The 14204-nt window shown below is 46.6% G+C and overlaps 1 protein-coding gene across 4 annotated transcripts in view; it reads left to right on the top strand.

The window, feature by feature from the left end:
- Window positions 1–14086, top strand: part of daam2 (dishevelled associated activator of morphogenesis 2) — a 99250-nt gene extending 85164 nt beyond the window's left edge. Inside the window, exons 19-27 of one of the 4 annotated variants that reach the window (XM_086183736.1) lie at window positions 678–784; window positions 1401–1489; window positions 3429–3597; window positions 4534–4641; window positions 4788–4848; window positions 5101–5232; window positions 10315–10485; window positions 10565–10777; window positions 10893–14086. In XM_086183736.1, coding sequence (XP_086039862.1) covers window positions 678–784; window positions 1401–1489; window positions 3429–3597; window positions 4534–4641; window positions 4788–4848; window positions 5101–5232; window positions 10315–10485; window positions 10565–10777 — 1050 coding nt within the window. In that variant the 3' untranslated portion in view covers window positions 10893–14086. Of the gene's footprint in view, window positions 1–677; window positions 785–1400; window positions 1490–3428; window positions 3598–4533; window positions 4642–4787; window positions 4849–5100; window positions 5233–10314; window positions 10486–10564 lie in introns of all 4 variants that reach the window. The other 3 variants (XM_086183735.1, XM_086183738.1, XM_086183734.1) reach the window with 3 other exon arrangements.
- Window positions 14087–14204: the final 118 nt, after the last annotated feature.

Genomic DNA, 14204 nt, shown 5'->3' with positions numbered 1-14204 from the left:
CTATTCTGTAGATTTTTTTTTTTTTTTTTTTTTACCAAAAACAAGAGTGCACACTCAGAAATGTTCAAGCACGTCACCATGATTACTGTATTGACTTGTATAGCCAATAAATGCACATGAGACCAGACAAGTGGCCGTCTTGCTGCTGCTCTCATATCCTTTTGTCTCAGAGGCGGAGTTTGACACTCACGCGCACACTTGTGCTGTCCAGTTGTCTCAGGGACATACAATATTGATTTTGGGGAGGGAATATAAATCCTCGCCAGGTTGGATGATGGGGCCGAGGGGCTCCTCCTCTTGATAGATGTAACTGAGAGTCGCCTGTCAGCTCGTATCAGCGTCACAGGGTAATGGCGCGTGTCTGTGCTTAGTTGACAAGCAGTACAAGAAAATAGAATGTTTGATAATGGGGGTCATCCTCAGGGCCTCCTGGTTCTTTACCTGCTCCCTCCTCCTTCATTTTGACATCTGTGCAGGGTGACTGACGTCACCGTGGCTGATTATATTTAATGTGCTAGATGTGCACGGTTCAGCCGCTCCAGTCTATCATGTTGAGTAATAGCTTGTTGTTTGGGGGCACAAGTGCGACAAGTGGAGTCCGACAGACGGCTTCCTTTCTTGTGACCAGGTCCGATGATGTCATTTTCCATATTAATTATACTGTTGTGTCTTTGCAGCTGCTGAAGTTCGTCCCAGAGAAAAGTGACGTTGATCTGTTGGAGGAGCACAAACACGAGCTGGAGCGTATGGCGCGGGCCGACCGCTTCCTCTTTGAAATGAGCAGGTACACACAAACGCCGCGCACAGCTTTGCTCAGTCGTGCTTCCTAGTGCTCGTGCCTGATTCCTGTCGGATCTCAGGTCGACAGATTCGTAGCTCATCGTCTGAGAGTTGAACTTAAAGATTTAAAAAATTGAAGAGTTTGTGCAGAATGAAGACATTTAGTGGGTCATCTCAAGATGGATGCTGAAATATTGAAAAGCACAATACGAGTTCAAAAGAACGAGCCTCAGACGTTGGGATGATTAATCTGAGGAGAGACGTCACCGCTGCCCTGTGGGGAATCCAGGCACATCAGACAGCATGTTTTAAATCTGTGTTAGTTTTCTTCCTCATTCCATCATTTTTTTTCTTAATCTGCACTGTTTGCACAACAGAATTAAACCATTTCATTTCCTCTTGTGAAGTATTTCTTCTGTCTGCTCTATTTCCTTTCGACCACATCTCCAGGGGTCGGAGGAATACCTGTGGGACTCAGCTTTTGACTCATTCGTTAACTCTCCAACTTGATGGGAGCCAGTTACACTGTGACAACTATGGGACTTCTAGCTGTAACGTTCCACTTCCTGGGGACAAATTGAACTCACCTACTTTTTTCTCCTTTTCCCCTTCATCATAAGGATTGACCACTACCAGCAGAGACTGCAGGCTCTGTTCTTCAAGAAGAAGTTTGCGGAGCGTCTTGCTGAAGCCAAGCCTAAGGTGGAAGGTGAGGACGACATTCGTGGCGGGTGAAGCAGAAGAGAACTCTCTGAATTCTTTGTTTAACAATAAGACACTTAATCGACTGTCCGTGAAGCTCATGAAAGGATCAAACGAGTCTGTTATGTTAAGACACGGGACCTGTTGGGACCTGGTATGAACACAAGTCCTGAGTCCTTGACTCTGATCCCAGGAATGTGTGAGCTTCATTCAGCGCAGTACAAACATGGATGTGCACTGTTGCTGGTTGGAAGATGCAGAGAAGAACAAGTTGGTAATTCTACCTGGAGCAAATGTTCTCAGACAGTCGAGGGCCATTTCACTTGCTGTTGGGTTTGATCTTTTCATGCTTTGTTGGAGGTGAAGGAAAAAGCAGGAGGATAACACACACTAGCATGGCGGGGCAACCTTTTGTTTTCTCTGTGTGTTCTACCACCAGCGATGTGTTGCAGCAGAGTCCTCACATCCGCCTGGGCTGTGTTGCATTTGCTCTTTAAAGGGCTGACATTTTCGCCACCATTTGCATCCTTTAATCAGAGTCTTCCTGAAACAGTGCAGTTTTGATGTGGGTTCAGATTCTCTTGCAACAGTGTTGCACACAAATGGGGCAGAACATTACATTTTAAAATCATGTTTCGGCCATACGGCTTTCATTCGACTGCTCTGTCACACAACCAGTGGCAAAAAAGAAATGTTCCAACAATGTCATCAGCTCTGAACACTTTGACCAGAGCGTTTCACGATGCCTCGTGAAATCCTTTTTATGTGTTCAGTGAGCGTTTGTGTGCTGGTGGTGTGAGCGGGTGGCCCTGCTAGCAAGCTTCCAGGTTACCAGGGAGGCTGTTTTGGAAAGCTGGCCCATGTTGAGAGGGAAGAGGCGCTGTCGTAAACACTGCAGCTCAAAGACTGAGGAAAAAGGCTTCCAGTGGCATGGGTGTGTCACCGCTGAGCTGTCATAATGTCGCTGTGAGCCAGAGCTACTTGAGAGACGTTTCTCTGCTGCCCTAAATGTCTTCTGGGCCTTGAATGGAGCATCACTTTATCTGTGCCAGGAGGGTTTTATTTGCAGAGAGTACTGACTGATAGTTTAGCTTCGTGTGCTGCAGCCTTTTCCTCTGAACGTCTCATCTGAGAGCAAATCCAAAGCACCTTCAGATGTGCACTACTGGCCGTCAGGATTGGAAAGAAGTTACAGCGGCGTAATCCTGCAACTTTGAGTATTGATTCAAGCCTGCAGATTCTTTGTTTTTGGTTCCAAATGTTTCCAAAACCACACATAATAAGTCCTCATTACCTTATATTATTCACATTACTTTGTCATACTCTAGATGAGACTACATTTCCCAGGACCACCCAGCATGTTCAGTAGAAGATGGTGCAGTGTACCGCCAGGCCTGTCTGCAGAACACCGTCAGCAGAGCCAGAAGAATTGTTCCCATGCTGTATCACAGCAGAGAGCAGTGTAACAATAACAGCGAGGATTGTGTTAATGATTTTAACATTCACACTGAGGTTTCCTCTGTGGAGAGAGGGAAGCACCTGCACTCTGCCAGAGAACGCTGTCCTCCGTGGGGGGGGGGGGGGGGGGGTGGACAGCATGGGGTTTTGTTTGGAATATTCCCTTCCCCCTGCTGTTTTATGGATGGATGGAGGAACTTGATGGGTTTCCCCATTGAGCTGCCCAGTTGCTGCGGGGAATATTGATCAATCATCATGAAAGACGTTAGGAATACAGGAAAGGATGAGGGCTGTGAACAGTTGAGGCTTTAGTTCTCTTGTGTCCGTAGAGAAGCAAGGAGTAGAATGGAAAACCTCCAGTCCATTATGTAATATGAAAGGTTAAGTGATGCACTACGCAAAGTGAAAACATACGATGTCAGTCACCGACGATATGATCTCTCCAGCTGCCTCTCTCTCCATTTTCCCTCCATGTTCTTTTCCTACAGCCATCCTGCACGCTTCCAAGGAGGTGGTTCGGAGCAAGAGGCTGACTCAAATTCTGGAGGTGGTTCTGGCCTTCGGCAACTTCATGAACAAGGGCCAGAGGGGCAACGCCTATGGGTTCAAGGTCTCCAGCCTCAACAAGATCGCTGACACCAAGTCCAGCATAGACAGGTGAAGCATCTTAAAAAGCACACCTGGAAGTCCACCTCTTTGCTAGTACTGTAGCCGTCCCATCCAGGTGATTCTCCTCGTTCCATCCATCACTAGCACGATTTTTCCATGGCTCATATTCGTGAAATGCTTTGTGTGTGTGTGTGTGTGTGTGTGTGTATGTCAGTCATGACTGGAACTGTAGTGGCAAAACATTCCAAATGGAAATATGAAAAGGCAACAAAAGGGAATGAAAAAAAAACAACTAGCCGTATATTTTTAACAGCAGTGAGGCTTGTAATGTCCCATCAACACCGAACGCTGGCGGGTCTCCTCCAGTCACGTAGGTTTTTATGTGTATTCCAGTCAAAACAAACTACCTGATGCGACTGACACAGCACATACAGAGCAGCCCAACAAACGCAGGACTCCCTAGATAATATTGATTAATAAAGATGAAAAAAAAAGCATAAACTTTCTGGTAGCGTAGCCTGCGTTGTGTAAGCTCCGCCCACAGCTGGACTTGATCTCTGCATCATCAGCATGGCAGGCAGAAGTGCTGAGCGAAGAGCCTCAGACCAGTGGGCACTAGCATCCGTCGCTACCTGCTGCTGTTATACTAGCTGGAGACGGTACACTGGCTGGAGTTGTAGCGTGTCTTGAAGATAGAGAGGAAGGAGTCGTGAGAATAGAAGATTCATTCACTCATTCATACACAGATCATCCCTGTGTTTGTCCTTTCTTTTTTTTATTTCAAAAGTGTCTTACAACACTGCTAAGAATAGTGCTACTTTTGAGTAACCTTGATAATACGTTGCGAGGCAGCGACGCCGGCTTGCAGCAGTAAACTTGCAGAGAAATGTTCAACATGGCCCCCAGGAAGCAGCGTTACCTGGATACCTTCAGCTCAGTCCTTGATTCTCCATATGTGGTTTGATTTGACTTGTGACGGAACAGGAACATCACCATGTTGCACTACCTGATCATGATCTTTGAGAAGAACTACCCCGACACGCTGCACATCCAGGGGGACCTCGGCAGTGTACCAGAGGCCGCAAAAGTCAAGTGAGTCCAGTCTTCAGCCTGTAGGTTGCTGTGAGAACAGTTGTGATTGATTTTGTTTCATGAGTAAAAACTTTTCTTTTTTTTTGTGTGTCTGGACAATAGAAGACACTAAAAGCCAGCAATGTTTTCTTTCTTTCTTCCTCTAGTTTGTCGGAGTTGGAAAAAGAGGTGCACAATATCAAAAGTGGCCTGAAGGCTCTTGAGGCGGTGAGTTTGTGTCAGTTCCCTCCCATCGGTTCTTCTCCTGCCTGTAATTAAGCTCTCGAGCGGGGCAGTGATGAACAGCAGGGTGAGGTGTTCAAATGCCACATTTGTTGCCTCGCACAAAAACAAGTGTTTATTGTGTGTGCACACTCAGAGGCATGCACACACACTAATATGAATCATGCATCGTCATCATGAGTAAATCTATTTTCAGTCTGACAGTCGCACATTTACTGTCTGTTTTCGGACCCACAGGAGCTGCACTACCAGCAGAGCAGGACGAGGGAGCGTGGGGACAAGTTTGTGGCGGTGATCGGTGACTTCATCACCGTGGCTGGCTTCAGCTTCTCTGAACTGGAGGACCAGCTGGGCGAAGCCAAGGACAAGGTAGCGTCACCCCTCAGCTGCGCAGTCGATCTGTGTGCGCGGGGATCGTGCTGTAAGCTCATACGTCCGTGTGGATGGCTTCAATGAATCCTTAGCTGGTCGTCCTCACGGCCCAGCCTTCGTCAGACAGACAGTGGAGGAGGGAGGATGAAAGACAGAGTATCCTGGGGGGGAACTGTGAAGCCTTCGCAGTCCTACGTGATTGCTTCAGCAGCGTTGGGGAAACCTGATCTTGAAAGCTCAGCCTGGATTCTCCCTTTGTCCTCTGCCCCGCATTTGTTTCTGTGACTTGGTCTTATAAACGCCTCACTCTCTAGCTTTACACAACCGGGACAAATGGCCTTTTGAACTGCGCTGGCTGGTGAACTGATGCAGATATTGATGATGCGACTGTGGGAACCCCGAACCCTTGAAACAAGGAGACGGTCAGGACGTTTATACGCACAGCACAGCTGACCTACAGTTAGAGCTCGATGAGGTCATCGAACCAGACTGCTGTCTCTGTCCCAGTGTACATGAACTGGGGAGATTTGATTTGTTCGCTAAGGTTTGTCCCCCTCTCAACCGGCACATGGTGGTACATTCCAAAGGCACTGGGCCAGGTGATGGTGAAGTGTGAGCACTGTAGCTCCATTTATTTGCAATTTATTGGTGTATCCACATGAGTTGGGGTCGAAATGTTACTCGGCAATAAACTGCACATCATGGAGCTACAGTGCCACGTGATGATACCTGCTCGACTGTTCCACTTCCACACCGCGGTGGACCTGAGGGAACGCGCACAGAACACCAGGCTGACCAGAAACCGATAGAAGCGTATTCATCTCACATTAATTCAAATTCCAGTATCTGGGTTTGTTAGCAGAACTTCAAGAACTTTGACTTTGTCATCTGCCACTTTTTTTCACATTACATCCCTTCTCCCACAACAAGTGTCTTTATGATGCTAATGCTTCAGATTGCTTTGACTTGCTGGAGGTTAACCGACGGTGAGGGAGATGGAGAGAAAAGAAGGGCCGTTGGGTTTCATGTGGAGCTTCCCCTCTACCTAATTATTTGTTTAAGGAGGAAGGCGGTAAAAAATTTAGAGGGAAAACGGGGTCTGTGGGGACGTCATGGGAAAAGAAGTGGAGGAGCAGGGCACCGGTTACAGTTGGAAAACAAAAGAAGCTGTGTTCAACGGCTCAGACTCTAAACACACTTTTTATAACGTGTGTGTGTGTGTGTGTGTGTGTGTGTGTGTGGGGCTGGTAAGTGGCGAGTCTGACGCATTAGCTCAAACGCCCGGTTGGTTTCCAGTGGAATCCAAGTGTAGATGCGTGGGAGTTTGTTTCAATCCTGAGAAGGTACAAGAGGATGACTGACCAGAGCAGGATGTGCAGCGAAGCGTCATAGCAACAAACGTGTGTGTGTGTGTGTGTGTGTGTGTGGGGGGGGGGTGTTCAGGGAGAGAGAGAGAGGGACTCACACAATCATCAGACACCACTACATACATGACAAAGGATCAGCTCAAGGTCATGAGGGTTATTAGGACGGAGGTTTCCAGAGGACAGACGGGATTTTCCCCTCATCCGCAGAGGCTGCTGGGGATTATACACAACAACACATCCACACACCCACATTTGACATGTTCACACACAATACAAGATTGAGTTACAAGCCAAGAATGGAACAGAAAAAAAAAACAGAAACAAAAAAACAGAGCAGGCCAGACCTCAAGATATTCCGTGGCCATATGTGCTGTTGAAGGAGAACAACCAAGATAATGAGTTATGAGCACTCGAGCTAAATGTGGCATAAAAATGCAGGTCCAGGCGCTCGTTTGGGTAATAAAAGCTCTTTTAGTAGATGGGTTGGAACGTTAAAAACAGTACCTGTGAGCATCATCAATCTGCCTTCATCGCAGTCTCTCTTTCATCCTCTCAGCATTTACACAACACATCCAGTGTCTGCGCACACTTGAACCCGCGCGCTCACTTTGCCAAAGCACACTGAGTCGCTGTTTGTTTTTAAGAGTTTTCTCAAATGTGTGTTCCCGCCTAAACGAAAGCCATTAGTTGCAGCTCCTTTCACTTCCAAAATCCACTGGTTGGAACCTGATGCTTGTTAGCTGATCCACAGCAGCACATACATTATTTGTTTATGGGGCTGCGCTAGGATGAGGCGTTTCTAGGCCGACCTGGACGTCAGCGTGGGTTCCTTCCACCGAACCTCCAGGAATTTTGACATTGAATTTTCTCTCTGTGTCAAACAAAGTTTTATGACGCTTATACATCATAGTCATAATCTTCACACTTGCAGCATTTTTGTTGTGTAAATGCTATCTTTACAAGTGCAAAGCTAATGCTAACTATGCTGAGGGCATCCCCGCAACTAGCGTCATGCTTCTGCGATATTTGCAGTCTTTTTTGTTTTTGTTTTTTGTAGCCACTTGTTAGCGACCGCTGTTTTAAAGACACATGAACCCTTCGGACGTCATTAGTGTGGTGTTCACTCATGCGTTTTATTTTTGTAGAACAGAAACGCTAGAATACATTCAGCTGACCTGAGTTCAGACTTTGAGACGAGGGCACTGAACGTTGAGCAATGCTAACTTACGTAGGACTCATTCCTGCGCCACCTGGTTTCATTTTCCAAATTGTATCATCACTGCATGATCAAGATGAAGAGTAATGTTAAGAATCAAGATAAGTGATGAATTAAAAAATCTATGGTTTTCATTACTCTGACTGCACTGCTGAATGTGTCAAGCTAGCTGATGTTGAACTGGATGCTCACATCAGCATAGCAACATGCTAACTGTAGTGACGCTAACATGCTGAGTGTTTGTCTCACTCACCACTCAGAATTGCACCAACTTACATGAATAGCCGACCACAGTAGTTTCTCTTTAAGTGCGAGGAATCGTTGTCCAACACACGACCTCTGACCTTCATCATCATCATCATCAGACTGCATGACGTTTACCTTTTGAGTTGTTGAAGTGGATCTGCTTAGCAACGGCTCTCTCTCTCTCTTTCTCTCTCTCTCACACACACATACAGAAGTCAGAGCAGAAAACAAAAGAAGCTGTGTGTGTGTGTGTGTGTGTGTGTGTGTGTGTGTGAGTGAGTGTGCGCGCATGTACTCATTTAGTACAGATTCAAAAGAGGACGAGAGGAAACTAATTTGACCAGACACATAATTACAGGAGGGAGAGGGATGATGTTGGTTGCCATGGTGACTGAATGGTTCGACTTAGTCACATCACAACACTCAGACCACATATGTAGCATGCTAGCGTCTATAAACGACAGGCATATTTTCGGTCGAGTCAACTCATTTAGTAAAAGTAGGATTTGTGCTCTTCAACTTGCTGGCTGGTTCTTTTTGTTTATTTGTATCCAACTATAAACAAACAACTAAACAGACGACGCGCATCCATGGATAGGAATATTTATGTATATTTACTGCAGGCGATGGAGGTACTTGCACTGTCTCCAGTTTATGCTCCGTCATATTTCTGCCTCAGTACATTTCAAGGTGAAACATGAGACTCTTCAGCCCTGTTGTTCTTCGACTGGTTTACAGAATATGATTTGTGTGTAGAGAAGAAAGAGCACTAGAGAGTATAGAGTAGCGCTTCCCCGAGCAGCTGCAGCAGTAAATTGTTGTGTATACTTTATTGTAATGAATAAAACAAGTGTGTAACGGGAAGGTTTCCACTTGTAGTGATGGACACACACGGAGAGGTGTTGCAGTATTGTCCCTCTCAACTGAACAGAGGTTTATTCTGGATTGCTGTTCAGGTTTTCCTCGCCCAGCCAAAGGACTGCTTACGCCAAACTTGCGCGCGCCGCGTCGTCACAGACACGCTAAACGTTGGGCTGTAGCTACATTTGCATGTTCACGTTGACGTATCACAACACTGTGCGGCCAGCGACAGCGGCACAGCAGATTTAAGCACATTTTGCCGTAATACTTCTGTCTGTTCCTTCAGTTCAACTGCTGAAGGTAGACTCTTCTTAGTTTCTTATCTTTATAAATGCCACTTTTGTCTTTGCTGAAAGGTGAGACTGCTGTCCTTGAGTAGCGCAGGACTGAAAGCATCGAGTCAGCACGTTGAACGTCCAGTTTGTGTCGTGGTCACTGGGTTTGGTTAGGAGCCTGAAATGAGATCCGTATGTATATTAATGTTTTGTTCTATTGCAGAACACATGGCAGTAAATGCCACACTTGTGAGGTTTTTATGTGTCTTAAAAACAGCGGTTGCTAACAAGTGGCTAATGGAGACTGCAAAGGAGTTTCTCTTCCTTCCCCCTCCCTCAGGACAGCTCTGCTACGGAGGGGACAGGTGGGACTGAACCGACGGCTGGAGGTCTGAGTGTCCAGTCCAGACGTTGTCGTAGCGGAGTTTTCAACTATTAGTGGAGGGACTCCTCAGCAAGAGTTCTTAAATGTTTGAGCACAATCCAGTAGAACGTCTGAACCCTGTTGCTCCTCCTCGTGTTCCCACCATGTGGAGTTCGGTAGTTTCCAACTCGTGTTGTAGTTTCCATCGTATTCTGCTTAAATCTGCATCGCTGACGTTGTGATGACGCGCACTTTTCCAGCCTGAGTGAAGCATCAGCAACAAAGGTGGCGCATTGTCTCCATATGGGGGACGGCGAAGAGAGACGAAGTGGAGCACCTGGCTCCTTGGTAAAGACGTTGATTGTTCACTCGCTGCTGGAACGGAGACTCAACTCTGCTGCTGACTTTTATCACATACGATCAGTTTTCTCCGTTTGTGGTTCTTGGCTCCTAGTTGCTGCAGACTGAAGCTGTGTGCAGGAACGTGGAGAACGTTTGGCTGCAGGCCTCGTCCTGGCACCGAGAACTGGACAGCTTGGACTGTACAGGGTGGACATACGCTGGTCAAATCATGCAGTCACGCTCCCCGTGTGTGTGTGTGTGTGTGTGTGTGTGTGTGTGTATGCCTGTATGTAAAGAGTGTATTACTCATACAGTGAATGATTAATAAACAATGTAATCTGTGTATTTACCAGCTCACTTGTCCAACTTTATTTTTAAAAAATCAACTCTCATTCCTGTCTGCTGCAGTTTGCCAAATCTCTGAAGCACTTTGGGGAGGAAGAGGGACGGATGCAGCCCGACGAGTTCTTCGGGATCTTCGACACGTTCTTGCAGTCGTTCAGCGAAGCACGGCAGGACCTGGAGAACATGCAGCGACGCAAGGACGAGGAGGAGAGGAGAGCACGGATGGAGGCCATGGTGAGGCCGTCTTCCCAGTCCGGGAATATCAAACAAAGGTGTGTGACACGTGTGTTGATCCCTTCTTGTCCTCCTGCAGCTCAAGGAGCAGCGGGAGCGGGAACGGCGGTCCAAAAAGAGTGGAGCCACCGATGAGGTTGGAGGGGAATTTGACGACCTGGTCTCGGCGTTGCGCTCTGGCGAGGTTTTCGACAAGGACCTGAACAAATTCAAGCGTAACCGCAAGCGCTCCGTCAACCAGCTGGTGGAGGGCGGCGGCCGGGAACGAGCCGTCACCAAGGTCAACTACTAGGTCAGGAACTAAAACACTAGACACCTACATTGTGCCGTGGTGTAGATCTTTAACACCTGTAGTCCAGGTTCTCCAACTGTGACCATATTTTCAACCTGTTTGTCCTGGACAGTAGACGACCTCCTGATGGGAGCGCAGGACACTTGGGGTCCAGGGAGGGACGGACAGACCACTGTGACACATAATCCCATGTCTTTAGACCACTGTGCTCAAGCTTCTCGCCGTCTCACTCCCGGTTTCTCACTTCTATTTCTTCACAAACGCTCAGCTGTTCCTCAGTGGGTGAAGCTCTTCTTTCTTGTAGGACATCGGGATCAACGGTCACACTGTACATAGATCCGACCAGGACAGAGTAAATACAAGGAAAATGTAAAGTCAGGATGGGGGAGGGTCCCACAGATCTACAGAAGGACTTTAAAAGAGTCTGAGAGGAAGGACACAGCTGCTGGTTACATGACAGAGGGGATCCGTTTATCCCCCAGCGCTCCAAACACAGACTGATGTACATCCCGGCTGATAATTCCCAGGATTCAACTCTTCTCAAGGAAACACAGCCTGATCTGACTGTGCCACCAGGTGTCCAGCACCGCCTCCACTCCTCCTGAGTGGCCTCAACCTTGTTCTGGCATGAAACAGTGCCAAAGCAAAGCCAACACGCATGTAAATGTATGAATACAAACATACTGCGATTAGGCGTTTATATTTATATCTAAATGCAGACAAGCTAATTGCAAAGATGTCGAGGGTTTTTTTATGTTTTCATGGCATTTTGGGGTTTTGTACACGTAATGCAGTCTTTGTTAGTGTTGCAAGTTCACGTTGCTGTTGAAGTGAATTTCTACACATTTTTGCGCTTTATGTAAAAACAAACAAACAACAAAAAAACAAGTCCTTTTCACACCTGTATATCTCGTTTGCACTGTAGCTTTTCTGTCTACAAGCCCACCCGCAGTGAAGAAGTCCTCTCTGTCTGATCTCCAGGCAACACGATGAAGGAACCGTTCCTGTCTGCAACTGTTTACAGCTCCTCCCGCTCAGCTGTCAGGCCGCGAGCTTCAGCTTTGAGAGAGTCAGAGAATCGTAGCTCGCAGTCGCGGCCGCCGCCGTCTCTGGGCCTTTAACGAGCCTCATCGGTCGTGTTTGTTGCACTGGTGCTACACTTTAACTCCCAGCTGACTCTGCGCTCTCATCGCAAACTTCATTACACTGTTACCAAGATCGGAACTCATGCTGCCAGGTCATGTGATTGTGATGTCAGAGTGGAGCAGAGCACTTAATCCGCCTTTCATGCAGCTTCTCTTCAGCGTTGTTACAAAACGAATTTTGGAAGTGTTCAAGTCGTACTCTGAGCCCTTGCATCCCCAAAGTTGTAGTGCTCGTACTCAAGAGAGATGTAAGGTCGAGGGCTCGGCCGTTGAGCGACCCTCTGGGAGGGCGTAGGGATACGAGGAAGCTGATAATCAAGTGGAAAGGCACCGCCATTATTAACGTATATCTACTCATCCAGTTCATAAAGAGGGAGAAGGAAGGAGGGACTGTCCTTGGATGTGTGCAGGGTTTGAAAAGGTTACGGGGCAAATTTAACACGAAACACCTGAGCGTTTATGAAGGTGTCATCATCAGGACACGCCCCTCTTCAGTGCGGTGTCATTATCTGACACACACACAAACCACTTTGTGTTTTCCAGCTAATCAGGTGAAGTGATACAGTTTCCCCCACCTGCACGTGACTCGACCAGGTTCAGTCAGAGAGAGAATCAGGACGCATCAGCAGCTAAATGATCATCGACCACGTGTGCTGAGGAGTTCCTCCTCCATCAGTCCCCACCATGTTCACCTCCAAGTGCCTCCGACCTGGAATTAGTCGTGTCCCCCCCATTCCTGTTGTAGTGCTCGAGTTTGGAGTTGAAATGCCAGGGAAATGCAGCTGTTGGTCAGGATTAAAGGTGCTGGCGCCATCTTGTGGCAGTAGATGGTGCAGCTAGTTACATCTGTTATATGTCAGCACAGCTGCCCCCCCCTCCCCCCCCCCCCCCCCCGAAATAAGGCGGACCCTTTTGATTTATGTTCACTCACTCCTTTGAGAAAAGCTGAGAGGATCTATAAGAGATTAACTGGTAAACCAAAATCAACACTTTTAAAAAGAAAAACAAAAGATTGTCGCTGAAATTCTGCGAAGGGAAAATAATAATAATAATAATGATAATAATAAAAAAGACGTATGATTGCTTCTTTAACCAGCATCTTCTGTATATTTGAGCTCTTCTTTTCTAACCTCAGCTCCTTTTAGTCTTTCCAGTTAATCAGTTCGTATATCAGACCTTGGCAGACCCTTTAATCTCCTAATCCAGAGCTTTAATCCATATTGTAGAGCAAGACTATTTACTGAGGGTTGTTTGGGGTTTTTTGCAGCATTGTCAGTATTATTACATGTTTGTGTTGTTACCTTTCTTTGGCCATTGACTGGCTGATGTTTGGAGTGTAAAGGTGGAAAATCAAGAGGAATGGAATTAGTAGCTTGTTCAATGCACTTTTATTATGGGACATTTCCATTAGCAGCGACGTTCAAGGGGCGTCGGACGGAGGAGGGTGCAACTAAGGAGCGGGGTGGGGGGCGGGGGGCAGGTGAGGTATTTGGGACTCCGGCTGGACCGCTGGATGAGATGCAGACACGAGTACTGAGTTTACAGGCCTTACCCGTCTGTGTCGTCTGTTCGGTGTGTTAGAAGACACAAACAACAACACCCCGTTTCTGCCGACCGCGCACGCCCAGAGAAGGAAGCGTGACATATTCATAGAGAAACTGCTTGCGACACGAAACGCACCTGTTCCACGCGTGCTGCCCGAGAAACGTTGCACCCAATTTTAGAGGTTGTATAATTGTGAGGAGTCAGTATTTTTATGGTTGGAATACTTAAAAAAAAAAAAAAAAGGAAAAAAAAGTAACCTCCACCGAAAGATGTACAGTTGGAAAAAAAAGTATTTTGTACACCATTCTTGATGTTTGAGATAAAACTTAAAAAAAAATAAAACATTGAGGAATGTTCCATTTTCCTGTAAATTGTACCTCTATTTATTTGCCTTATTTAGTTTGCTATATTTTGTATCTACACACAGCATTACAACAAAATGTTATATTAAAAATATGAATAATTCATCTGTGGTCCGTGTATGATGGATAGACTTGTGTAAGAATGAACTGTTTTCATTTCTATAATTTTATTTTTGTTTTGTATTTTCCTCACCCTGTGTCTTTTGTAGGGTTACAATAAACTTTTGTCCCTTAAAGCCGAGTCATCCTTCTTTTGTTCAGGAAACTTTTGTTTGTTGAGCGGAGGGACGATTCGGTCAGTCGGCGTCTGTCCTTGGGAGACAAATGTGGCGAAAAGAGCAGAACAAATATAGAGAAATACAGTAAAGGGAACGC

This window comes from Aulostomus chinensis, chromosome 17 (assembly GCF_037954235.1).
Source record: "Aulostomus chinensis isolate RoL2024-O1b breed Wild chromosome 17, RoL_Achi_v1.0, whole genome shotgun sequence".
In the NCBI taxonomy this organism is placed as follows: domain Eukaryota; kingdom Metazoa; phylum Chordata; class Actinopteri; order Syngnathiformes; family Aulostomidae; genus Aulostomus; species Aulostomus chinensis.
This window is presented reverse-complemented; position numbering and strand designations above follow the sequence as displayed.